General features: G+C 37.0%; 2 protein-coding genes and 1 long non-coding RNA gene across 5 annotated transcripts; all 3 read right to left on the bottom strand.

Annotated features, from left to right (window-relative positions):
- Positions 1-61: 61 nt before the first annotated feature.
- Positions 62-3,110, bottom strand: LOC113274935 (F-box protein At5g49610-like). 2 transcript variants are annotated; one of them, XM_026524357.1, is made up of 2 exons: positions 2,902-3,110; positions 62-1,953 (listed from the first exon to the last, which is right to left on the bottom strand). In XM_026524357.1, the coding sequence occupies exon 2, from the start codon at positions 1,600-1,602 to the stop codon at positions 256-258; it is 1,347 nt and encodes a 448-aa protein (XP_026380142.1). In that variant the 5' UTR covers positions 1,603-1,953; positions 2,902-3,110; the 3' UTR covers positions 62-255. The 2 variants fall into 2 exon arrangements, with proteins under 2 accessions (XP_026380142.1, XP_026380143.1); XM_026524358.1 differs by having other exon boundaries at positions 2,937-3,110.
- Positions 3,111-3,744: 634 nt separating this feature from the next.
- On the bottom strand, positions 3,745-6,501 carry LOC113274934. 2 transcript variants are annotated; one of them, XR_003323334.1, is made up of 2 exons: positions 6,459-6,501; positions 3,745-3,911 (listed from the first exon to the last, which is right to left on the bottom strand). It is a non-coding gene; the product is annotated as an uncharacterized LOC113274934 (long non-coding RNA). The 2 variants fall into 2 exon arrangements; XR_003323335.1 differs by lacking the exon at positions 6,459-6,501 and adding an exon at positions 4,082-4,179.
- A 4,547-nt stretch (positions 6,502-11,048) lies between these two features.
- On the bottom strand, positions 11,049-12,422 carry LOC113272171 (aspartic proteinase CDR1-like). The gene has a single exon (XM_026522059.1). The coding sequence runs from the start codon at positions 12,420-12,422 to the stop codon at positions 11,049-11,051; it is 1,374 nt and encodes a 457-aa protein (XP_026377844.1).
- Between the last annotated feature and the right edge of the window lie 15,112 nt (positions 12,423-27,534).

Here is a 27,534-nt window from a genome sequence, read left to right as displayed (position 1 = left end):
GTTTCTATTTATCCTCCAAATCCATGGATAAAATCTAATACTTGTAAATCAACGATGGAAACTAAGTATAAAAATTAATCGGTTTTCCAATGGTTTTTGGTTCGGTTTTAGAGGTCAAACCAAACCAAAACCAACACTATCGGTTTTCCACTTTCTACACCATAACCAATCCATTAGTAAATGGTTTGGTTCAGTTTCTTCCTAATCGGTTTGGTTCGGTCCGATTCCAACGGAAAACCGAAACCATGTTCAGCCCTAGCTGTAGTAATTCTCTAATACCCAAAGTTCAATGCACTCATTGTTACTGATCAGAACACCAATTTTTCCATCAATTAAAATTAACAAATACCTATTTGATCTGCTTTCTACGGTATTTCGCGGAAGTCGGATAACTGCTTTCCACTTCTCTTGCTCTATGGATAAAACATGAATTCGACGCTTGTTGGTGATCCAATGTAAACACCCATTAATCATAACACCACCAAATGTATCGTGCAACCAACTAAGAGTTTTCAGATCGGCCAATCTCTTCCAAGCCCAGGTGACTGAATCAAACATCTCGCAATGGTACTCCAAAATCACACCGCTGGTAGATGAAATACGAACTATCTTGTATTGCAACGTAGGGTAAGTTTGTGTCACAACTATTCGCATTCCATGATTTATGAATTTGGTTTTAGGGTTTGGTATCTTTCTCCATTCTCGAGTTGCTGGTTTACATATGTAGAAAATCGGAATACCCTTTCTTGTCTGTAATTTATCGAGAGTGACACAACAAAGCAGGGAACCATAAGGAGAAGAACCTGCAATCGCAACAGGTGATGGTAGAAAGTCGAGAGAAGGAGATGGATTCCGTGGGGGACTGGAAGGATCATCGTTGAATGGGAAGAATCTGATAGAATCAGATACATTCGGAGCATAACGATCCAGGAAAAAGAAGCAACCTGATGCAATAGGAGTCCTCCGAGAATGGATGAGCTGGAACTTACTCTCATGAATGCAGTTATGCCAATCTCTGCAAACCCATTGAAATTGATGTAGAAGAGCACTAAGGGACACTCTTGTTAAGATCTCAAATACTATAACTTCATTCGGCAATACGCTTTGCATCAGTTGTGCAGTACCTTCTTCACATTCTTCAAAACTCTTCTTCAACACGACTTGATCATTGGATCTGGAAGCAGTAGTAGTCCCAGGTAACAAATACTGTAGACTCCTATCTATAAAATTTACTGAGTGTCCTTCTTGTTCTTTATTTAAAATAAACTTCAACCATATTAGATCTTCATGTCTTGGACAAGCAACAGTTTTGGATGACAGTTTTGCCACTAAGCTTTGCACACTGCCTTCTACAAAATTTCTGAAACTATTCATCAACCCTGCTTGATTTTCAAATCTGGCAGCAGTAATAGTCAAATTCTTCTCCACCAAAAATAATGAGCAAGCTTTCACCATGTGCTCTTCACCGTAACACTCCCGTCCCATAAGACCTTCTTCATGTCCTGGACACGCGGTAGTGTCGAATAACAGAACTCTAAGAGGATAATTTACGTGTTCTTCGAGATTCTCCTTTAACCACAACGGTGTATCTTTAGAGCTCATAGTGGTAATACTTTTGGTTGCCAAAACTCCCAACTGCTTATGAAGAACTGGAAATGATGGGGGAGTTATTGATATGCATTCAACATGTTTTTTTCTGCAGAACTCTTCCCCATTTGATGTTCACCACTTGCACTAGAAATGACATTTGTAGTTTTAAGTAGCAATAATCCTTCACCATGTTGTTCTCTAAAACTCTTCCGCATCGCCATGTAAGCGTCAAAAGCTTAAGTAATAACAGTAGTATGAGTCCAAATGCCTTGTGACGATAAACCAATGAGCTTTGTTGGTCTACTATCTAAATTGAACCACCTTAAGCTTTTGACTATTCCTTCTAATTAAGTGAGGTCGTACCTGTTAATAATGCGCAAATAAAATAAATATTAAGAAAGAAAATGTTCACCGTTTACAGGATAATGAATAGAGTCGCCTACAACAGCTTTGCTAAGAATGCAATGATAAACTAGTCTGGAACAACGTCCAAACTCAAGAACTCAAAGATCACCTCTCAATCCAGAGAAAACTGAATGATATTTATTCATAAAAGGTCTGAGTAATGTTGAAAGTTATATCTCTTTATATAGCTAGCTATAGCTCAGATTTAGATGACTTCTCTTTCTCGTGTTTGTGTTTAATTAGGATACCTTTCCCTAGTTGTAGATGGTTACCTAGTTTAGATGACTTCTTTTTCCTGCACCTACTACCTTTTAATGAATAGAAGTAACTCTGATCACCTTCCTAAACCAGGAACACTAATTCTTAGGAAATTTCTGCTACACTAATTTTATCAAACACAGTTTCTGTGTAATAAAATTCTATATGATTACAAAGGTCAAGGTCTGTCTGTTCATATCAGCAACAGCGGAGTTAAAAGAGAAGATTAATCCAATTGAATCAGAATCATTATGAACTGGAGATGGAATAGGAAGATAAGGTGACACCTTTAATCAAAATTGTGGACTGAAAACTCACTGAACTGTGATCAAATTGACTACCTGATTAGCAAATTGAAATCAAATCATTCAAGTTGTGATTGAAAATCAAATTGAACCAACTTATTATGTTTTGATTTTTACAACCAGTGAGTTGATAAAAGGAGACACCTTTATCAATTGTTAACAGTTCTTAGCAATTTCTAATGATAAAGGAGGCACCTTTATCTCTAAGCATTTTCTAGTGACAGAGGAAGAGAAGGAAAAAAAACTGAAATCTTAAAAACACATATACCCACTTAAAACCGTAGTACACAAAATTTCATAATCTTAAAAACTGGAAACAAATACAATTGAAGGAAGTAACTACCAATTCAGCTGAAAATCTGATAAAGTGCGACTCACAGTAAGCTTCTCGGTCAAACGAACAACCAAACCTGAATCAGTGATTTTGAATCAATTGTCTACGAGAATGGTATTCGTGTCTTCAAATCGGGATTTGAAGCTTGAAAATAAATAAGATTGAGATTGAGAACGAAGAGATGATACCTAATGGGGAAATTAGGGGAGACCCAGAAAAAATAAATAATATTATCATTCTCAGGCCCACAATTAATTTTGTATACCGTTACACTCGTAATTATATGAATCAATATATAATTGGTTATGCATACTATCTTTTCAGACATAACTCGTTACGCAGTCTAATTTTTCAGGGGTATAATTGGCATCGCAACTTGGACATAACATATCTAAAAATCCGCGCCTTAGAATTTTATAAATTTTATATCGTTGGAAATCTTTTTAAAAGAGCTACGCAACGAGTACAAACAAGAATATCAAATTTTTGTTTTTAACGAAAAAATCGGAAGTCATCCTCATTTTAGGGAATTTTTTTGAAAACTTGATACTTAACCATTATGCAGTCACCAAAAACGATGCATAACACATTCTGCAGACGCATAACGAATTATGCTACTCCCTCCGTCCCACCATTAAGTGACCTAGTTTGAATTTGCACAAATTTTAAGGCAAGTGGGAGAGAGAGTGGCTTCCTATTATTTTTTCCATATTTGCCCTTAAAAAAACTGAAATACCAGCTACGTCTTCCCTCCAATCTCCAAATCGACAAATTCACAATTTCAACTTTCGTTCTCAATACAAAAACCCATAATATACGTGATCTCTGTTTACTGTAAACTTCAGGTGATTCAATCAGAGATTTCTCTTCACTCATAAACTTCAAGTTTGATTTTTACAGAAACAAAGTTCCAAAATCAAATTCAGATCTCTCTTTACTGTAAACAGGTGATTCAATCTGAGATCTCTATTCACTCACAACTTCAGGTGATTTGTATGTACCCATGATAAGTACTCCATCTGAAAAATCAATAAGATAAAGTTCATCAAATCTCCACCTGAAAATGAGATAAATTTCAGATCTGAAAAATATCAAATCAAATTCTCAAAGCAGGAGTATTGTAAAGCAGGAAAATCAATTTGAGTTTCAGAATAAGCAAAACTTCTAAGGTAAATATCTAACTCTTTACCTCATTTTCTAATCATCTTAAGTTGTGAAGCATAGTAGCAGATGTAGAACATTGCACATGTAGGAGCAATCAATTGATTTTAACAGATTTCAGAAAGAAAGGTCAAATTAACTAAAGAATCTGCATCATCTAATTTGCAATTACAAACAATTCATAAGAACTGGACCGGATCAAAACACAGATATGTGGGGAGTATCATTTTGAGTACTACGGTGAACACATTTCAACCCTTTTTTATGCAATAAAACAGATGCAGAATGCAATATTAAGCTTGATATCAGAAATTTGCTTTTGAAAGAAGAACTATTAAGCTTATCACATGTGTGCTTGAATACAATATCAGAAATTCAGCAAAACTCTAACATGTGTGCTTTATTGCATGTCCCGGAACACTTGTGCTCTTTACAATTTCCTAGTTTTGCATGACATCTAAGTCTTCCATTTCATGCTTGGATTTCACATCCAAGGATTTGCACTGTAAGACTATGTCAATACATTATCCAATAGTTGTAGAAACTGCACATATACTAAGCTAAGTTATCATTTGGTCTTCAACTGAAGGTTTAGATCAACTACACCCTTGTTTTACATCAAAGATTTCTAGTGTCAAGCATCATCAAAGATTTCTAGTGTCAAGCATCAGACTCCTTGTCCAAGGTTGCATCCATAAACTAATGAACTCTAACTGAACTAATTAGCAATACTTTTTGAATTAACTAAGGTGATGGAGATAATCGAGGAGCTGGAGGAGATTGAGTTCATTACGAACAATGAAGAGTTGGAGGAGGAGTACATGATGAATAACGAGTACATGATGAATAAGGAAGAGATGGAGGAGATGGAGTTCAGTATGAACAATGAAGAGATGGAGGAGGAGTACATGATGAATAACGAAGAGATGGAGTTCAGTATGAACAATGAAGAGCTGGAGGAGGAGTACATGATGAATAACGAGTACATGATGAATAACGAAGAGATGGAGGAGATGGAGTTCAGTATGAACAATGAAGAGCTGGAGGAGACGGATTCAAGACCTTGTTTTCCTGAAACAATCACAGAAACTCTTGAAGAAACGACACATGCCGGAGAATCAGGCGTTCCCACCAGAAATAAAAAAAATCTCACAAATGAACAACGTCTAAGTATTTTCCATTTCTTATTGAAAGAGAGTAACAACGGAATAGTGCGAAAAGGCTCGGTTCCAATGGCAGCGCAACTATTTCCAGTATCAGAGTCTACAGTAAAACGTATATGGAAACGAGGAAAAGATTGTAAAGCAAAGGATTTACCTTTTGATGTGTCTTCACGAAAACCAACCATAGTTGGTCCTAAACCCAGGAAGGTTGATTTAAGCAAGATTATGGAAATACCACTGTGACAACGTACTAGCATAAGGTCCATTGCCGAAGCTCTGAATATGCCCAAGTCAACTGTATATAGATACGTCAAGAAAGGAGCAATTAAAAAACACACGAACGCAATAAAACCAGCCTTCACAGTAGACACCAAGAAAACACGGTTAGAATTCTGTTTGGGAATGCTTGATCTTAACCCTTACAAGGATAATATAATGGTCAAGGCCAATTATGATGTTATACATATAGATGAGAAGTGGTTCTTCATGACAAAAGAAACAGAGAATTACTACCTTCATCCGGAAGAAACCGAACCATATCGTACATGTCAAAGTAAAAGGTACATTAAAAAGGTCATGTTTTTGGCAGCAGTAGCTCGTCCTAGGTTCGATGAGTTTGGGAATGAAGTTTTTAACGGAAAAATAGGTATATTTCCTTTTGTAACAAAGGAGGCAGCAAAGCGAACGAGCAAAAATCGTCCGGCTGGAACACTCGAAGATAAACCAATTGAATCAGTGAACAAAGACGTTACAAGAGCTTGTTTGATTAAGAAATTATTACCAGCCATTCGGGAAAAGTGGCCAAACTATAATGGGGAAACTATCTACATCCAACAAGATAATGCGAAACCACATATTAAAGTGGATGATGAAGAATTTTTAAAAGAAGCCGCAAAAGAAGGTTTTGATATTAGGTTGAGATTCCAACCTTCACAAAGTCCCGACATGAACGTTCTTGATCTAGGGTTTTTCAGGGCTATACAATCCTTACAGCATAGAGAGGCGCCTACTACCGTTGGCGAACTTTTATCGGCTGTGGATAAAGCATTTAATGAATTATTGGCACAAACTCTGAATGACGTATTCCTCTCATTGCAACTATGCATGGTAGAGGTTCTAAAGCTTCATGGAGGAAACAATTATAAATTGCAGCATATAGGGAAAAAGAAACTTGCACGCATTGGTGAACTTCCTACTCAAATCGAAGTTGATAAGAATCTGGTGAAGGAAGCAACTAATTACCTCTCATGTTTAAGACATTTCTGCAATGCTGGCGAAACACATGGAAATGATATCATTATGTAGTTTCTGGAACAAGCCTTCCAGCTGCAAGCAAAGGTTACTTCAGCAAACCATACATAGTTTCTCCAGCAAGAAAACCTCGAATGGTTTTATCTACAGAGACAAACAGTCACAATAAGCTGTTCATTTTCATGTAATTTTACATGGTTTCATTTCACCGTGTTGGTATTTTCATGTAATTTTACATGGTTTCATTTCACTCAGCCTGTAATCTTTACACTCATAAGTTCACATGAAGATAAGCTAAACCTTTTGCTATCTCCAGGCAAATCTTATGCCTTGTTGGCCAGTTCAAATTCAGTCGCTTTCTTCTTTACCTAAGATGGTGAAATTTCTAGTAACTTACTTTTGCTAACTCTATTGTACGTTTCAAATATGTAAGGCCCTCAACAGAAAGATAGGGACCTGTAAGGATGTAACTCAAGTTACATTTTTTAATCTAGAGTATCATGAAACCTTACTTCTTAAAAGTCTGAGAATAAAACAAGTGGAACCAAATAACGAGCAGGAAACACATAAAAACAAACCTGAAGCTGCTCCAAAACAAAGCGCAGACCCTTGACTGTTGCATTGACAAAAGAAACATTTGAGTTATCTCCATCTTGAGAAATCCCTCCTAGCTCATTCATCAACTTTTTGTGTGTATCCATCACATCATCCTCGTTAGCAGGAGCTGCAAGTTTTTGCAGGGTGACTAATGCAAACTCCAATGAGTACTGAAAATTGAAAGAAATATGAAGATATGTAGCTGATGAATTCCATATGGTGACACAAGTGGCACTTTATTCCCCTGCAAGTAAGACATGAAACTAGTTAACCTTGTGTGCATACACAAATAAACAATAAAATTATCATAGTTTATGTTTCTTCATGCCTTGGCCGCGCATACATCATAGTCTCCTCCTCCAGCTAAAGGGCGCCGATGACTTGAAAGTGGATACGATGAATTAGAGACAAGTCTACGGCCGGGAGTGCCCACTAAATTGTTGGATTCATGGGAATCAGTATTATGAAATGCTGTTGTGACGCTGCCAATGTTGTACAAGTCATATTCTTGTTGCTTGCTACATGGATGCCAAGTATTAGCAACACTCTGTGGGATGCAAATCTTTGAGATGGGCACTTGTCCTATCGTCAGTAGCAATGAAATGAACCCTAGTAACATTAGCTCTGCATAAACAAATTAACCAAAACCCAAAATTAGGAATCCTATAGAATCATCATGTTTAATAAGAGCAAACCCCATAAAACCCAATTGGTTCATTTGTACTCCATGTATTCTCATCTTCATAAGAGCAAACCCCATAAAACCCGATTAGTCTTGTTCCTCATCATCTCCTGCTTTCACAGAGAACCCATAGCAATAACTCGATTTCTGTAATTTGAGCAGTAGCAAACCCATTTGAGAACAACCACCAATTCCTTCTGTTACTAACAAACCCTAAATCCACCATTTCAGTTCTTCAAACAGATTCAATCCATCTTCATTCAATAACATCTGCTTCAATTTCTTCTCTCACGGCTCAGATTCATCAATTCAGTCAAACCCATATCTTCTTTCTCTTGATTTCACAGAAACAACATCTTCTACATCTTGATTCATCAATAAAATTTGATCTAAACCCTATATCAGATTCAACTTCAAACTTTGGAAGATTTATTCATAAAATCAAAACTCACACAGAATATGTTAAGTTTAACCCAAAAATGTAATTTTTTTATCAGATTCAAATAAAATTGAAGATAGAAAAACTAACAACAGAGAAGATGATGAAGATGAAGATGAGAAGACGGAGATGATAAAGGTGATGGTGGTTATCGTAGTAGAAGAAGAGATGCCGTTTGACGGTGATGGTGATGGTGGTGGTGGTGGTGGAGATAGGACCGAAGAAATGGAGAGTGAGACTCAGGAAAAATGAAGGGAGAAATGGGGAGTGAGAGTGAGACAGTGGGAAAATGCGTGACATTTAGGGAGAAGGAAAATTTTGGAAATTCACCCCATTCATTTGGAATAGGTCACTTAATGGTGGGACAAAATTAAAAACCAAGTAGGTCACTTAATGGTGGGACGGAGGGAGTACCATTTTCTCCACTGCATAACAAATTATGCATTTGGATAACAAAATAATGCATCTATAACAAGTTATATTACCATTTTTTTGGTTGATTTTAGCCATATATATAAAAAATTGATGCATAATGCAGTATGCATCCATATTTACGGATGCATATCAGGTTATGCATCTATTTTCTCGATGCATAATGCATTATGTAGCCATATTTTCGGACGCATAACAGGTTATGCAGGTTTTCTGAACTGCATAACAAGTTATGCAACAAATTTTGTAGATGCATAACAGGTTATGCATCCATTTTCACGAATGCATAACATGTTATGCAGACAGTTTCTCGACTGAATGACATGTTATGCAGTCATAACCACACCATCATCTTCTTTCATGTTTCATTAACTCCCACACAAACCATTATCTTTCAGTTATTCGGGGGCTCTTGGTCAAAGTCATGTATTTACACCATCATCTTCTTTCATGTATTTACACCATCATCTTCAATTAAACCTTCTTCACAACTCATCCAGTATTGCTTACTCCAACCAATTCACGGCTGAGAGTTTCATAAAAATATGAAATTCATTTCAAAATCTTCATTGAAAACAAGTTTTGATCATAACTCTATGATGACCAAACCGTGTTCTACAAACCCATTTAGGGATTTTTGATGCTACCATTAATAACAATAGTGAATTGAAATTGTAATGAAGAGAATCGGTAGTAAGAGGGTTCGTCGTTAATTCGAAGAAGAAGACGGTTTGGTGTTGCTGTTGAGATCAATCGAATTTAGGCATGAATTTGTTCTCGAAATCAATCGAATCTCTCCCCTTTTCTGAGATCTAGGTATAGTGGAGAAGAAGAAGAAGAAAAAAAAAAGACAGAAACAGAAACATAATTTTATATATTTTGGGTTTGAGAATAATTTTCTTCCAGAATTTGGGTGCGCGCCTGTAGTTTTGGGAGCGTGGGTTTCACAATAAAAACATCATGGTTTTATTTATTATTCAGCTTTGCGATATAGATGAGAGAAATCTGGAAAGATGAGTGGGCTGCACAGCAACTGAACCCAACCGCGGAACCGTACCGAGCAGAAACGATAACCACTTAAACGGACCCATTGGACCTAAGAATTATTGTACTCATCAATTTTTTTTTAATTGTAACCATCACCTGGATTACCGATCTAAAGGATTAAGAAGCGAATTGGAGAAGACGATTCACCCTCCAATAAAGCATCATCCAATCAAGCTTCCCTTCAAAGGTTACTTAGTTCCTTTTCCAAATTTGTCATGCTACTGCATGGAGTTAAATTCCAATTCTTTCTGCCTGGGTAGTTAAACCATGATTTCATGTCTGCCTTGTAACGGCCCCATATTCTTCTGTAAACTAGTATGAAAGCACACTCAAATAACAGATGCTCTTCGTTTTCATCCTCCTTGTTGCACAACTTGCACTTAGTATTAAGAATTGAATATTTCTGTGATGCGGGATCATTAGAGTAGGTAACGGCTTATGGAATATTGACCAAAACAAAACAAATACTTTGGGAGGTATGTCTTCCTTCCATGCTTTGAAAAGGATGTGGCAAAAGCTGATCCTTGAGAAGAGTTAAAAGATTCATAACAAGTTTTGTTTCGAAAACATGTTACATACCTCAGAAGTCAGAACTACCAAACCATGAAACTGAGTCTTTCTCAGAGCCCATATAATGGAGGCCCAATTTGTCTCATTAGTTGAATATAACTTTCTTTCTCTCTGTCAGATGTAAGTGTTTGGATGCCTAGATCCCAATTACCTTGACAATTAATACAATCCGATACAGACTTCCATTTTGAGTTGCATTTTCTGTAAACCATAGGGTATAACTCTTTAAATATGCCTTCATCCAACTATTTAGCATGCCAGAATAGTATGCCTCCACCATTAAATATCTTGATTTCCATATTTTCTGTCATCAGTTTCTTAGACTTTTAAGATCCCTTTCCAAAGTCCTCTTCCTTGAAATACATTCATGTTAAGGGGAATTATGGGAGCACTTTTGAGAATAATCATACTTCCATTACTGATCGGGACTTGGGTTCGGAAGAAAAATCTCTTGTCCTTCGGCTGCAACTGCTGGGGATATAGTGCACTTAAATTTTCTACTGATTCAGTCTTGAATTGTGTGACAAGGTCTTTGCTTAGTCAATTTGTAATTGTTTTTTTTCTTCAAATACAAATGAAGAAGCTTGGTCCTTGCAAAATGTTGCCTCTCCATCCAAAATCCAAGTAGAACTTCATTCGGTTGATCTATATAACATGAATCCATGATGCGGTACATAATTATTATCATATATGTGTTACTTATTACATAATGCATCAATTACCATGACTGTCTTATTGATATGCAGGATTCTACATGAACATGTATAAGTAGATCAAACGTTCAGGGCAAAATCTTCCTCCTTAATCTTCGATTCTATGGCATTCGACAATCTGTTGACATGAATGATACCAACTTGTTCACAAGGTCATATTCCACAATGAAGTTATTCTGAACTATATTCCCATAGATGGCCACGTCGTCTGTTGGCAGGAATGCTAGACATGCAAACAGCTCATCATTGTCGCCGTTTAGTTTGAAAAGGTTCAAGGGATTAAGAACAATATCAGCATCAGTAAAATGAGCAGTAACGGCTGGAACCGAACTTGGGTCTGAATCCCCTGGATAACATAATCTTAAACTTGTATTAGGATCAATAACGGGATTAACTGTAATGGCTTTCTTCATTTCTGCTTCAAATGCTGCGTAAAAATCAGCTGGTAGAGATGTTACAGTAGAACCGGAGTCGATAACAATATTCCCTTTTTCAAGTAGTACTTCATTATTGCTGCTAGCACTGGTGTTGAAAGGAACTCTAATATCACCAACACTAATAGCTTCAAGTGTCAGATAATAGAAAGATTGGTTTTCTTTAAAGATTATTGGAGTTGAAACAACTTTTGATCCATCAACTAGCTTAGGATTGCTGCCAAAGGTTAATTTACTTGCTGTTGTGTTTGCATTAACATTCACCAAACAGTAAGAAAATTTGTTATCTATGATTGAACCCAACTGAGAAACCAGCGAAAATGGTCCAGCATCAAGACCAACCAAACCAGCTCCAAGTGCACTGAATATTCCAGTGTTGTTATGACCGCAACCAAAAGCCATGTTACTAACTGATATAACTGATTCGGTACCTTCGGTTGATTGAAAAGTTAGGGTTTCACGTGCGAAATTTCCGATAGAGATCGATCCATCTCCATAACTTGCATTATATTTACAAGCATTACCATCACAAGGGACAACATTACTGACACTACTTAGAGCATCACACTCTTTTGTTGCGCAAGGAATATTTTCGTAAGTAGACGAATTTTCAGGTGCAAATATTGCAGAGATTGTTTGCGGAAAACAAACATCACAAGGTGTACATTGAAACCATATAATATCACTACCGGTATCAGCAACTGCTAATAGCGGAAGTGCTGGTGTTCCAACTGCAAGTAACATTAGATAGTCACCCACAACACCTGGTACTACAGTTGACGTTATGTTACCGAGTTTGTTTGATGATTTTTCTGATGAAGGTTTCTTCTTACTGAAGTGACTGCAACGCTCAATGGAACGACAAATGGCACTCTCAGCTCGATCAGAAGCTTTGTCTGTTGAGCTGTAAAATGGAGAAAGAGGAGAATCTCGATGAATTAAATCAACACTAAAACCACCACCATAAACAAAAGAGACTAAAGAAATGGTATAGCAAAAGAAAATAGAAAGATGCACAATCGAAAAATTGTATGCTGCCATGTCTGTCTGAAATTTTGTATCTGGGATGCTATTGTGATCAGGTTATGAGATTGTGTATCCGCATGCTGTGAATTTATAGAGACGTGCGCTGCTAATGAGAGAAGGTAGAACTAATTGTTAAAACAAAAAAAATAAAAAGGACATTTTCTAATGTAGAACTTTTCAAATTGTTTTAAATTGAGTTGCATCATTCTATGTCATTGATTTAAACCTTAAATATGAGTCTATGTAATCAAGAAAAGGAGTCTGGTACCAAATAATGCAATATAGAAATGCAAGAAGAGTAGTTACCTACCAATGAAACTTTAGGTTAATAACCAAATTGCTTGGAACATATTAACAAATATATTCAGCCATTCAGGGAAAGGAAGATAAAAAAAGGTATTACCATTTCTACAATTGTATGGTTATTATCTTTTGCAAGTGAGAATATACAAAATCAAAGACCAAGTAGCTTGCAAGAGTCTGCCTGACGTTTGTTAATGTGTGTCATACCATTAACAAGTCACATATACATCGTCATTGTGCATAATAATGTAGCTATTGATCAAGTTCATTTTGTTTGAACGATTTTTTGGGGACTACTCAAAAATGGAGGGGGACTACTCTTCATTTTTTGGGTGGATATTTGGAGTAATTTTGGGTCATCCCTTATATAAATTCTTTTTTTAATGCCAAACTCACCTTGGTAATTAAATTAGTTAGTTTATTGATTAGTTAGTGTTAGTGTAATGATTAATTACTGATTAGTTAGTGATTAGTGATTAGTGAATTATTAATAGGATAGTTTTGTTAGAATCAGAATCATTGAGACAGAAGAAGAAGAAGAAGAAGAAGAAGAAAAGATGAAGAAAAAGTGGGAAGAACCCAAAACATCTTATTTTGAGTTTGGTAAATATGATATGAATGATTCTTGTGATGATACCTCCTCCTCAAAATCAGAACCCCCTTCATCTCCTAATATATTTGACAATATTTCTAACGATCCGGATATGAGTTATTTGTTAGATGATGAAAGCTTTTTATCCCAAACTCAACCTAATGACCCAAATGATGAATTTTATCAGCCACAACCAGAAGATGAAGTTATGGGTACTCAGGTATGGATCAAATTTAGTTAATGTAGCTTGAATTGTGCAAAAAATTGGCCAAATTGAAAATTTCAGGAAAACATTTAGGCTAGATCATAGTAGTTCAGTTAGCTATTCTACAGAAAAGGATGATGAACTCTCCTGTATATGCAGTTCGGTTACTTATTTTAGCAGACGCATGTAATCGAACTCTGTTTTAATGGAGGTTTTTGGGAGTTCGGTTATCTTTTTCCATAAAATGTAACCAAACTGTTTTTATAGAGTATACAATTAATAGTTCGGTTTAGTCGAGTTAACTATTTTCGTTGCCGAACTTAAAGTTCGGCAACATCGCAAATTACTTTCATAGAATATCTAACCGAACTTTGTAGTTCGGTTAAGCCGAGTGTACTAATTAAGTTGCCGAACTATATCATAGAAAATCCAAAGAACAAGTTCGGCAAGATCGCAAGATTTTTCAAAAGAATTGATAATGAAAAAGCGGGGGTCTAACAACCACACCCAATATTTCTCTTAGCAATCTGTATGGAAAAATTCGAATATACTTATTAGAGAATCAACTAGACAGCCAGACTCAATCTAGATAAAAAGTATATCAACGAGTTTATATCTCAATCTCTCAATTTTATCTTTACTCAAACAAATAGAAATCTGCGAGTCTTTATCAAAGAGAGATAACTTGGATGGTACCAAAGACCAATATCCAAGTGTCAATCAATTTAAATCAACAACCAAAAGGTCGGATATTCTAATTGATTGAACTAACACACAACATGTATTATTTCAATTATAAAGATAAAACAATATAATGCGGAAACTGAAATAACACAGACACCAGAAATTTTGTTAACGAGGAAACCGCAAATGCAGAAAAACCACGGGACCTAATCCAGATTGAACACACACTGTATTAAGATGCTATAGACACTAACCTACTCCAAATTAACTTATGTCTGGACTGTAGTTGAACCCCAACCAATCTCACACTAATCCAAGGTACAGTTATGCTCCTATGCCTCTGATCCCAGCAGGATACTGCGCACTTGATTTCCTTAGATGATCTCACCCACAACTAAGAGTTACTACGACCCAAAGTCGAAGACTTTAATAAACAAATATGTATCACACAGAAAAGTCTACGATAATAGATAAATCCGTCTCCCACGAATATACCTATGAGTTTTGTGTCGTCTTTCGATAAATCAAGGTTAACAGGAACCAATCAATAATACCAGACTTATATTCCCGAAGAACAGCTTAGTATTATCAATCACCTCACAATAATCTTAATCGACGTAGCGAAAAAAGATATTGTGGAATCACAAACGAGATGTTTGTGACTTCTTTTCTATCTTTCCTATCGGAGATATAAAATCTCGAGCCAATTATTACAATCGTACTCGTAACGATAGAAGATGCAAGATCAGATCACACAACTACAAGAAAAGCAATATCGGTCTGGCTTCACAATCCCAATGAAGTCTTTAAGTCGTTAACCTGGTTTAGATGAAGAAACCAAAGGTTAAAGGAGAATCGACTCTAGATATGAAACTAGTATCACACGTAAGGTGTGGGGATTAGGTTTCCCAGTTGCTAGAATTCTCCCTTATATAGTTTTCAAATCAGGGTTTGCAATCAATGTTAGCTTGGTAACAAAGCATTCAATATTTACCGTTTGATGAAAACCTGATGAGATTCAAGCTAATATTTCTCAACCGTTGGATGGAAAACTTAGCTTGTTACATACAAATGAAATGTCAAATTTTGGGTTTATGAACCGTACCCAAACATTAACATTTGTTGGTTCAACAAGTCAACCAAATGGTTAGAAATATGATTACTCTCATATCAACCTTATTCTTCTTCACCATAACTAGTTCAAATGACTCAAATGAACTAGTTACATAGTTGTTCAATTTCTTAGATCTTATGTAACTACAGAAGAAACAATCGAAGCAAAATAGGTTTGATTCACTCGAATCGGTTCATGAAATTTATAGCCACGGTTTGCAAAAGCATTTCTTATTTTAAATAAACATTATTTCAAGACAACCGACTTTAGATATAACCTGCTCAAGTTCGCGGACTTAAGCTCATGTAAGGAGTTCACAAACTCCGGTAGAAATTCTCGGGTCGAGAACTTCCGCCAGTTCGCGGACTTGGCTCACGCCACTTCCATTTCTCTTGATCAACAAAGTTCGCAAACTTTGGTTCAAGGAATAAGGACTTATACATATATGTGTTTCCACAACATGCTTATATCCTATCAATGGTTATGTAATCTAAACTCTCATTTCAATCATTGAAACATTCTCAGAGGACGGATATAGCCGTTATTCACTTACCATTTTTCGTCAGAGCAATTTTCAAAGTGATTGGAACATAACATGACTTTTGTCACTAGGTAAAGATGAATGCGGCTAAAGCGATAGCTTACCAACACATATTTTGAGAAATAGATAGGCAAGATAAACTCGGCTCGAAATAGCAAATGTGTATAATGAAAGTCTATATATCAAAACGACTTTTTTCTCAAGAGTAGGAGATAGAATAGATAGACTTTTGAGTGACAGATAAGTTCAAGTCTCCACATACCTTTTAGTAGATGAAGATCCACCAGTTCCTTGAGTAGTCCTTCGTCTTATATGATGATTGCCATGGAGTTCTTGAGCTCAACTTCACTTTCTATCCTAGTCCGAGACCTTTAGCTAGAAATCAAGACTTATAGTTTTGATCACTAACATTGACAAACATGCTTGAGATAGTAACGCATGCTAGTTCGACCGAGCAATGCTCTAACAATCTCCCCATTTGTAAATTTTAGTGGAAAACCCCACACTGCCGGATGACCGCAGTGGCTAAGTGGGGACAATATCCGTGGAGGGACGGGTCATTACAAATGGTATCAGAGCCGACGACGGTTCACCTGCCGAGGGTGGGAAGGTACGCTGAACGGGGTTGGTCCAGGTGCTTCTCATGAGGGGAAGGGAACGTCGGAGATCTGGGATTGAGAATATATTCAGGAGACGAGGACGTCTCCAATTTAAGGTGGTGGTATTGTAATACCCCGATATTCGGCAGTGGTTGTCCGAATGGAATATAAGTAATGATTTGTCCTTTCCTAACACCGAGGCTTTTTCAGCACAATTGGTTCCAGAGTTGGCAGAAAACTCTGCAGTTAAGCGTTCTCGGGTGGGAGTAATCCAGGGATGGGTGATCATCCGGAAAGTTTCTGCTGGATTAACACAACGATGCCCGTTGAAAACCCCACACTGGAGGATGAACGTAGTGGCTAAGTGGGGAAAGTATCGGTGGAGAGACGGGTCATTACAGAGAAAGACTACGCGGTTCAAAAGGATGTGGATTCGGACGGAGAGATAACATAACTCTTTATTGCGCATCCAACGAGTGTTCAATTGGCTCAATGCTTTCATGAAGTTCTAATAATGTATTGTATTATAAGACGAACAAGTACGAGATGCCATTGTTGAATATTGTTGGGCGTACTTCGACGAAGTCACTGTTTATCGTGACATTTTGTTTCTTAAGGGACGAGCAAGAACCCAATTACATTTGGGCATTACAACAAGTTAAGGCAATTTTCCATGGTGATGATATTCCCGGGGTTATAGTGACTGACAATGAAGTTGCATTGATGAATGCAATAGAGGTAGTGCTCCCATTAGTACACAATATGCTTTGTACGTTCCATATATGGTGTAATTTGATAAATAGGTGCAAGCCAATAATTTGTCCACCCAAGAAAAAGGATATGAAGAGATTAAGAAGCTACCGGAACATGAACGAGCGGATGCAAAAGAGGAAGTTAAAAAACAATACGATATAAATTATGCTAAATGATTTTCTTTCAACGGTGAATAAGAATCAATGTGTTGGTCTCTTACCGAGGAAGGGTATCATCTAAATCTTGCGGAGTTTATCACCCATTGGGATACTACCGATTACCCCGATGTTGTATCGTATGTTCTTCTCCAATGTTTGGAACCACACAAAAAGATGTTTGTTTATGCCTATACCAACCAATATAAACACTTGGGAAATCAAGCGACAAGTTTAGTAGAGTCGGCTCTCCACCGATTGAAGAAGAATCTCGTTGGATGTATTGATAATTTCGTAACCGTGTGGAATGCTATGGAAAATTACTTCAAGCGCGACTTTGATAGAATTAAAGAGAAGTTCCAAAAAAGCCGTATATTCAAAATGACCGGAAAATATGCTGACCACCCATTGTTCAAGGGAATCCATTACAACGTATCTCGGCAATGTATGAAGTTGTTGATTATAGAAGTCGAGTTGATTGATAAGTGGGAAACCAAGGGGGATGAGGTGTGTGTATGTAACATGAAGAAGACTGTGGGACTCCCTTGTCGCCATACGGTAATCAACTACGAGCATGGCGTAATCCTTTTAAGCGACATTGATCCATTTTGGAACATCTAAGTTTCATCCCTCCTCCAAAGGGAGAAGAAGCCGGAGAAGAGTTTGGTGATAACAAAATGGGTAGAACCATACTAGAGATGTATCGTGGCATGAACAAGCTCAAAAAAAAAATCTTTTGGGATGACATGAGGACAATCGTATATCCACAAACTTCGGAGAATGTTTATTAACCGGCAAAAGGAAAACGCAAAGGTAGGCCAAGAAAAAAAGAAACTAAAAGAATATGCAAAGGTGTTACGTAGAACAAAAGTGAGAAAACCGCATTTACTAGAGATCCTTCGGCCCATGGGTATACCGCGGAAATGTAGTTGGAGAAAACCAAGAAACGGGGTAGGAGTATTGAGGAGAAAGGCGAAACAAGTGAGCGGGATTTGAAGAAAAAAGGTTTGATGTGTCCATCACAACCAAGCCAACCATCTTCCGGCGATGTGAAGCTTAAGTCTTCAATTTGCCCCATCCAACCATCTTCCTTAGACGTGAAGCTTAAGGCTCCAAATAAATACCATTTGAATGATCTACCTCTATACATTAGAGAATACGTTATATCCACCGACGACGTTCCCCCGGATGGTAATTGTGGTTTTCATGTTGTCAATCAACAACTAGGGCCTTTCATCGAAGGTGCCAAGCGAAATAATGGGTGTGCAATCACTCATATAAGGAAAAGGTTGTTGTACAAACTAAAGGAGAATACGACCTTTTACAAGACAATGTTGTGCGATGGGGAGGGTAGTCTCAATGAGCAATTTGTTAGGTATCAACGTTGTCTTCATGGGTCACATCCGATCACAAAGGATTATTGGATGAGCATGCCGATATGTGCACACTTAATCGCCGAGGCATTCAATTGTGTGGTTCATTATTTCTCAAAATATGCTAGTTTCACCTTCACCCCAAAAACAACCGTATGTGTCGAACAACTCAAATGAAGGAGATGTGTGATGGCATTTATTAACAACAACCACTTTATAGGCCTCCGGTTAGAACCCGATTGTCCATTGCCTCCAATATCAAGAAACTCTTATTGGCCTGCATTTAACCCCGATATAATGTTGGGTTCGTGTATTATACATGAGCATAACATGGAGATGTGGAAAGCTTTGAAGAAGTCGGACGAAATTGTACATGAAGGTCAAATTGTTATTGAGGATGATTAACTGACACATAAACAAGCCTATTATTTTGAAACGGAGGGAGTATGTTTTTTGAAGTGTGTTATCAATTATTGGGTTAATGTTAGTATTTTATTGAGTTGCCAGATAATTGTTCAGTTAGAAAGTTTGATTACAGAGACTGGCGAACTCTGGTTCGGCATCCTTAGGAATATGCGACATAACAGAACATTACCTGCTCAAAACTTTCAGGTTGCCGAACTTAAGTTTTTGGCCAGTTCTGTTTTTGCAGTACAGTTCGGAAACCTGAAAAAAATTACCAGGCAACCGAACATAGTGTTCGGTTAGGTAATTAAATTTTCCAGGTTGCCGAATTTTTGGTTCAAAACCCTAACATCATTAACTGCTGATTTTGACATTGACCCAATGGCTAATTTTGATTTCTACCCCGTTATTACTCACTCAGCGACTATTTTTTTTTTTTTTAAAAAGTAGTCGTTGGGTCTTTATCATCTCACTCACATATTCCTATAAAAGGAAACATGTCCCTTTCAAAATCTCTATCTCACTCACATATCCCTTTTAAGTTATTCTCTCATCTTTTTTATTCTCCTTCATCCATCTCTTTCAAACACAAAAAATGGATCCCCCTTCAATAATGATGAAGATGTCCCTATTGTTAGATCGTGGATTACGGTTACGAAGCACGATTACGATAGAGCGTGCTTTAACTTTTTTGACCACGACAATAACCAAGATATGTACCTTAACATGGATCAAACATCCTATGCTTGGTGGATGTCATATGCATGGAGTGCCCTTATCTTATATGTGTAGCTAATTAGTAGTATCTAGTCAGTTGTATTGAGTGGTCTAGATTATCCCACCTGGATAGTTAGTGGTCGTCGGATATTGAGAGAGGGTGTGAGCTATATGTTCTTGTATCCTGTAATGAAAGCCTAACGAATAATCAATTAATCTAAAGAAGAACTTATGTTCGATGTGTTCATTAGAAACCAGTCACGGATTGAGATTATCACTATCAATTCATGGGTTCTTGATCCCCAATTGTACTAAGCATAGTACATTTGGCATCAGAGCCGTTCAATTTTTTTTTAATGGAGGCCGTTGAGCAATTTTCACCGATGCCGAGGGATGGTATGGCTCAATTGATGGCGAAATTCGACGACTATATCCATTTACTTTATTTGGAGAGGAAGCGTAGGGAAATGTTGGAAGATGTAACTTCACCAAATCGAGGTTTAAATCTTCTGTTTATAGAATATCTCATCTCCATAGTCACGAGCAAGTTGAATTCACTTCTACTAAAATTTGAAGAAGAAATTATTGATGAAGTTGGGGATCTAGAAGTTACGAAGGAGGAGGAAGTTTTCATTGACGACTCGGTAACTGATTTCAGTCAAGACTCTTCAATCCCATCAGCAGAAATAGAAGATGAATTTCATGATTTTGAGGTTATTATTCCTTTGTTTTTCTTCGAGGACGAAGAAACTGGTTCCGTCTGATCGGAGTTGTTTTTCTTTGGCAAAGACGATGAGTCTTCCGATTTGGAATTGATTCCTTCATTTTACTTTCATGAGAGAATGAATCGTCTACTGGTGATAATCTTTTGTATGAGGAATTGGTGCAAAATGATGTTGTTGAAGTCACCAACTCCAGTAAGTTCACAAATCGGGAAGTGTTCACCACGAGCGGCGTGACTAAACTGTCTGTGCAAAATTGGGTCAAATTTTTTCAAGTAATCTGCAACAACTTTACATACTTGAAGGAGTTGTTCTTTCACCATAATGAGTTTCTCTGTATGGATTGTTTCTCCTTCCAATTTGATGATTCTCGTTTGATTTTCGATCGCGGTAAGTGTGTTGTTGTTTCATCAAATTCTTGTGATAAATTCATTCTTTAGTTAATTCTTAGCCTGGGGTATAACTCAGATTTGAGATTTCTCAATTCGATTGCTCCTTTATGTGCTCAATCTGTTGACATTAATGGTGAGCGGAAGGTGTGTGTTAAATGTCACAGAGGGACAAAATTTTGTTGGTTAGAATACTTGGTATTGACATAGCACAGGACTTCATGGTTATATTAGCTGATAGTGTTGTGTGGTTTTTTCCTAATGGTGGTGTTTATTTTTATGCATTTCTTCATAAAGATCATTTGAAGTCTGTCATGAATGATATATGTTATTTTCCTGTTGCTCCTTATGAATTTTATGGTTGTATTGGATGGTGGAGTTTGAATAAGGAAGAAACCGATATACTTCTGCGAGTTAATATACATGATGATGTGCTCCATATATTTCTGTAGAAAGTTCGAATTCTTTCAATGCTTTCATTATCAATTCACACTAGTGGTACAACTCAAAATTTTCTCTCAATAAATTGTTTGCACACATTTTAGTGGGATATACATCTTACTTCACGCTGCCATCAATTGATGGAGGTTTACACTTGCAATTCCACCAAATATCCTCATTGGTGTTACAAGTATCTGGGGGAATTCGCTTGTCCTGCTCTACTTACTGCTGAACAAGTTCTCTATGATGAATGGTTAAAGGTTGGTGATGGTATACCTGAACAGGAAGAGGTCTTACTCCTTGAGATTAAAATTCTAAATGTATTATTGTGGATTGAATTCTTGCGGTGGAAATAAAAGTTGTTCTCAACTGGTTGGTGGAGTAATATATTATGTGAAGCGAGGATTTATCATCAAATTTTTACATACTGTGTCACCAGGCTCAATTGTGTTTTGGTTGAAAGGCTTGAGCAGTTTGAAAAAAATTCTTTGATATATTAGTTGGGAGCGTAGGGTGGAGACGGACTTGTAGTGATACTAATATTTTCTTGCAGCTTCAACCGGGTTTACATAATACTTCAGGAGAGTCCTACAACACTATTCAAGTTCTTATTGGACAACCAGGTGCTAATGCAAGTTCTTACATGCGAGCAACTGTATTCTCTACCCAAGTGATTCGAGTTTCGAGTTCAGATGGTGATTGTGCTAGACTTCAATACTATGATCAAAGGAAGACTCTCATAGTTACTAGTATGGCTGTTTTTCTTTCCTTACAGGCTCTTCAACATAACCTTTTTTACTGTCATAGATTGCAGAGTCTAATATCTGAAGCAAACGAAACTCAGAGTCTAAATGTGCTGTTGTGGGTAGAGTATTTGATGTGGAAATTCAGATTACTTGCAACTGGATTGTGGAGTATTAGATTTTTATGTATGGGGTTGTTTTTCTTACCTTCGTATCTTCATAGTACTGCGTTCTCACTGGCTTATTCAAACCGTTTACCCCATTTGCTTAAATTTGTAGGTTCGACACCTACACTTGTGAGAATTCATGTTTATACTTCTTTGTTGATACTTACACCTTCAAGAAGTTGTTTTCGACTATTCAGAGTTTATCACATGATTGAAAACTTAGATACGGCGAGTTACCAAGTAATGGTTGCTGCATGTCTCTTTTTTCTCATCAAGTTTGCTCGCTGGATATATGATAGAGGCAAGCTGTTAACTACTCATGGGTACTTTTCTTTTGCCGTTACTTATGAATGTTATGTTGTTACTTGGGTCATTAGTCTAACTGAAGACAGCCCGATAGTGGCAAAACTCTTACACACTGCGATACACACTCTAACTGTGTCGAAGTTAATGACATGTGCAAGTTTTGCTCAAGGGTTCACAATGAACTGCAAAACTGTGGTGCTGGCTAGTTTCAAATTTCACATGCTGGAGCAGTTGGATGATCACAAGGGAACTGGATACTACAATCTCAAGAAACTTGCACCAAACTGTGATGGACATCTCAACGGTGTACTTGTGTGCATTCATGGTCAGGCCTGTAAGATACTGATGATGGTTGTGTCTCAGGAGAAAACGGAAGCTGAAGTTGATCACATGTACATGGGGACTGTTCACTCCAACCAACTGAAGATTCCAGGTGTTAAGAAAGAAAAGATATAGCTGCTAAGAAGGACAACAAAGGCGAGTGATATCCTCGTTAGGTCTACAAATACAATAGCTATTATCCGGCATATGCTCTTACATGATTTCGTGACTCGTTACAAGGATGAATATAACAAGCATGGTACTTTGATTGAGAAGCTTGGCATTGTCCTGCAGCCACTCGAGCTCTTTCATTTCACTTGCATCCTTGAGGAAAAGCATGGTTTCAAGGGGAGTGGAATTTCATATGCATGGAGTGCCCTTATCTTATGTGTGTATCTAATTAGTAGTATCTAATCAGTTGTATTGAGTGGTTTAGATTATCCCACCTGGATAGTTAGTGGTCGTCAGATATTGAGAGAGGGTGTGAGCTATATATGTTCTTGTATCCTGTAATGAAAGCCTAACGAATAATCAATTAATCTAAAGAAGAACTTATGTTCGCTATGTTCATTAGGAACCAGTGGGCTCAATCCGTGAGGATTGAGATTATCACTATCAATTCCTGGTTTCTTGATCCCCAATTGTACTAAGCATAGTACAGTGGAATCGTATATATATATAGGATTTTTGAGGCGTTGGACGGAAATATCCATAGGAGGACACAATATATCGTGAAGACTATATTCGAGGAGGTATTTAAAGAATGTGAGGTTGTGATGGATGAGATTAAAGCCATAGTTGATCGTTACCCCCGTGCAGTGGGTACCGAAAGAGTACGTATATGAAACCAAGTATCCGTAGGAGCAATAGTTATTTTGGTTAAAATTTTTTTAATGACGATAACTTATAATTTATTCATTTGTTGCAGTGGTGTGTGGCTATCCGCGAATATGAAACCAAGTATGGCAGAGGGTTTTTGCATTCCGATCCCTGTCGCATCTTGGAAGAAAGCACATTTCCATTTATATTATATGAATAAGTGTTTCTAAGGAATTTGAATTTAGTAAGATTTGTTATTTCTTTTCTTTCAATTCTACTCTATATTAGATGTATGTTTCTTTTGGATTTAATGAAATGAAATTCTTGGATATTTTTCAACTTTTAAATTTGAGATTACAAGTAAAAGTTCGGTTAGGAACTAAAATTACAGGACATTGCCGAACTATTACAGGACATTTCCAAACTAAAATTACATAACATTTAATATCCGAAATGCACCATGAAAAAGTCTTTAAGGATGCGGAAATGATCTTCATATTTGAAATTCTTTCTTTTCCATCTTCGCCATTCATTTTTTGATGTTGAAATGATGTCCTCGAATGTTTCACCCCTAAGTCGATACCGCCTTACAATCCGAAATAAAGCCATAAATTTCACAACTCTATCTCTAATCTTTCCAAATCGAATGAACAAAGCTATATGGTCACGATTATGAGGGTTTGTTGTGTCTGAGCAGAAGTTCTCATGAATTTTCCCCCAATAACTTTGACTCATAATACCATTCATTCTTCGTTCTTCACCCCTCTTTGGATAGTATAGTATGTAGTTTCTGCAAAGAGAAAGATTTTCATCTAGAGTAAATTTAGGACTAGTAGCTGCCATTTTTAGGAGATTTTGAAACAAAATTTTAACTATGAGATACATATATATACCATGGAAGTGTATAACGGCTACATTTCACAATAAATAGTTTTTATTTGATATTTGTGTCAGATAAAGAACATTGTAATTTCAAAATTAAAAGTTCGGTTACCACAAAAAGTTTGCGACCAGACCGAACTCTAAAGTTCGGTTACTGGGTAAAATAAGGAGGTAACCGAACTTTGATTTGAAAGCTCAAACACAAACTGAACATATATATGATACACAAAGCACTCTAAAACCAACTTAAGAGTGCAGTTTTGTGATTTCTGCATCAAGAGAATGATTTTTTCAACTTGTGGAAACACAAAATTTTGAGTCTCCAGAGAGTAGTTCAACAACCTCACAAATTATATCTAGCCAACCGAACTCTAAAGTTCGGCTACCAGGTAAAATAAAGAAGTAACCGAACTTTGCTTTAAAGGCTCAAACACAAACTGATCATATATATGATACACAAACCACTCTAGAAAAAACTTAAGAGTGTAGTTTTGTGATTTCTGCATCAAGAGAATGATTGTTTCAACTTGTGGAAACACAAAATTTTGAATCTCCAGAGAGTACTTTGGAAACCTCACAAATTATAGCTAGCCTAGGGAACTGTAAAGTTCGGTTGCCAGGTAAAATAAAGAGGTAACCGAACTTTGCTTTGAAGGCTCAAATACAAACTGAACATATATATGATACACAAACCACTCTAAAACAAACTTAAGAGTGCATTTTTGTGATTTTCGCATCAAGAGAATGATTTTTTTCAACTTGTGGAAACACAAAATTTTGAGTCTCCAGAGAGTAGTTCGGAAACCTCACAAATTATAGCTAGCCAACCGAACTCTAAAGTTCGGTTACCAGGTAAAATAAAAAGGTAACCGAACTTTGCTTTGAAGGCTCATACACAAACTGAACATATATATGATACACAAACCACTCTAAAACAAACTTAAAAGTGCAGTTTTGTGATTTCTGCATCAAGAGAATGATTTTTTCAACTTGCGAAAACACAAAATTTTGAGTCTCCGGAGAGTAGTTCGGCAACCTCATAAATTATAGCTAGCCAACCGAACTCTAAAGTTCGGTTACCAGGTAAAATAAAGAGGTAAACGAACTTTTGTTTGAAGGCTCAAACACAAACTGATCCAGCCTACAAACAAGTTCGGCAACCTATGAAAATGTTGCGAGGTAACCGAAATAAAACTTCCGCAGCCTGTTATGATTTAGCAGGTCGCCGAGAACATAGTTCGGTGATCTTGCATTGTCACAGGTTACCGAACTTTAAGTTCGGTTATCTGACTAAAAATTTTAGCTAGCCGAAATACATCTTGTAACCAACATATTGATGAGTTGGTGTACTCTACTTACAAAACAAACATAAAATTCAAACACAAAACCAATTAAAACAAATATAAAAGTGTTATACATATCAAACTACGAAATTCTTAACTAATTGTTTAAAACACACAAACATACGAAATTAAACCATACAAAATCCATAACTAAGATGTTTTTTGAAACTACAACCATACGAAATCACTAACGACCACTACGACGAACCTTTTTACTTCCTTGTTTACCACGAGTTTTAGGTTGAACTTCCTCATCAGTTGGGGTTTCATCTCCTCCACCGGTTTCCTCCATCGTGGTACGAATGATGCGACTTGAACCTTGTCCTTGTTGTCGACCCCTCTTCAATTGCTTAGACCGACTTGGCTCCACCATTCTTTTAGTTATAAGACCCTCCTACTGGACGTAGAGGTCGGTTTGTTCCTTAGTCAACATCAACTCTCCACTACGGATTTTAGTCATCCATTTCTTCAACAATGTTGTACCCTTCTTCACCTGATTCCAATTTTAAGCACAAGTAAATAGATTTTCAATACTTTCAAACAACCCAAAGGTATAAGAGAAGACATTTTCTTACCACATTAACCCATAACTTTTTTTCTTCTTGTCCACAAATAGGCATCTCCTTCTGAGCTCACTTAGCTTCCCTCTCCTTTGCCTTCGCCTTATCAGCACGAGCTTGTTGTTCTCTATTTATCACAATTGGATGACTACTATATACCTTCATACCACTCCATATAATCTTCGTCACATGCATTTACATCTTCGGCTAAAGGTACACAATCACCTAAAGGTAAGTAGTGTTGGTTAAGTTCATTCCAGTATCCTACCGTAGGAGTTGGCTCGTGTTTTGAGATAAAATAGTTTTCAGTGTTCTTTGTTCCTTGAACCATCAAAGTGAAATTTTCATTCTCCACGTCGGGCACCACTTGGACACAAGAAAGTTATCGTAGTATTCTCCGTGTATTATACACTGAGTAGCCATTAGTATACCAAATTGGTCCATAGTATCCCGAGGCCAAAGGTAAATATCGCACATCAAATTCATCTACATTTATACCATCGGGTACAACGTAGGTGAAATACAACATCATCCACCATCAGATTATCCAATTTCTCCCTCAACGAAGTCAACTCCTCTTCTTTAGACTTCTAGTGGTTCTCCAAGAACACCCACTTTCCTGCTGTAGGATGGCCATAGGGATAAGGTGTCTTCTCCCTAGACAATACCAAAGAAGGGAAGTGGTCGTAGATCCAAACCTATGCGAAAAACGAAAATATTAACCACATAGATGAAAATTGAATTGGAAGCACAAAATCATACTGAATAATTTGATAATTAAAAGTAGAAGGTCACCTGAAAAAGAGTTAAGTAGCCTCCAATTTGAGTTGTCTTAATCCTCAACCCTTTGTTGAGCTCTGTTTGAAGAACTGCAACCACCCTAGTGGCCCAAGAGTATTCGTTGACCTTATCGAGGTACTCCAAAAGATGTAGATAATGTGCATCCACCCTATTTTCAGAAGTGTCAGGAAAAATAATAGCTCCTAACTGATA

Source organism: Papaver somniferum, chromosome 4 (genome assembly GCF_003573695.1).
Source record: "Papaver somniferum cultivar HN1 chromosome 4, ASM357369v1, whole genome shotgun sequence".
Classification (NCBI taxonomy): domain Eukaryota; kingdom Viridiplantae; phylum Streptophyta; class Magnoliopsida; order Ranunculales; family Papaveraceae; genus Papaver; species Papaver somniferum.
The sequence above is the reverse complement of the archived record's forward strand: the minus strand, read 5'-3'. Positions and strand labels throughout refer to the sequence as shown.

What these genes read in the sequence shown, in the direction of transcription:
- LOC113274935 (XM_026524357.1), bottom strand. Translation starts at nt 1,602, where the DNA reads ATGAGCTCTAAAGATACACCGTTGTGGTTAAAGGAGAATCTCGAAGAA.
- LOC113272171 (XM_026522059.1), bottom strand. Translation starts at nt 12,422, where the DNA reads ATGGCAGCATACAATTTTTCGATTGTGCATCTTTCTATTTTCTTTTGC.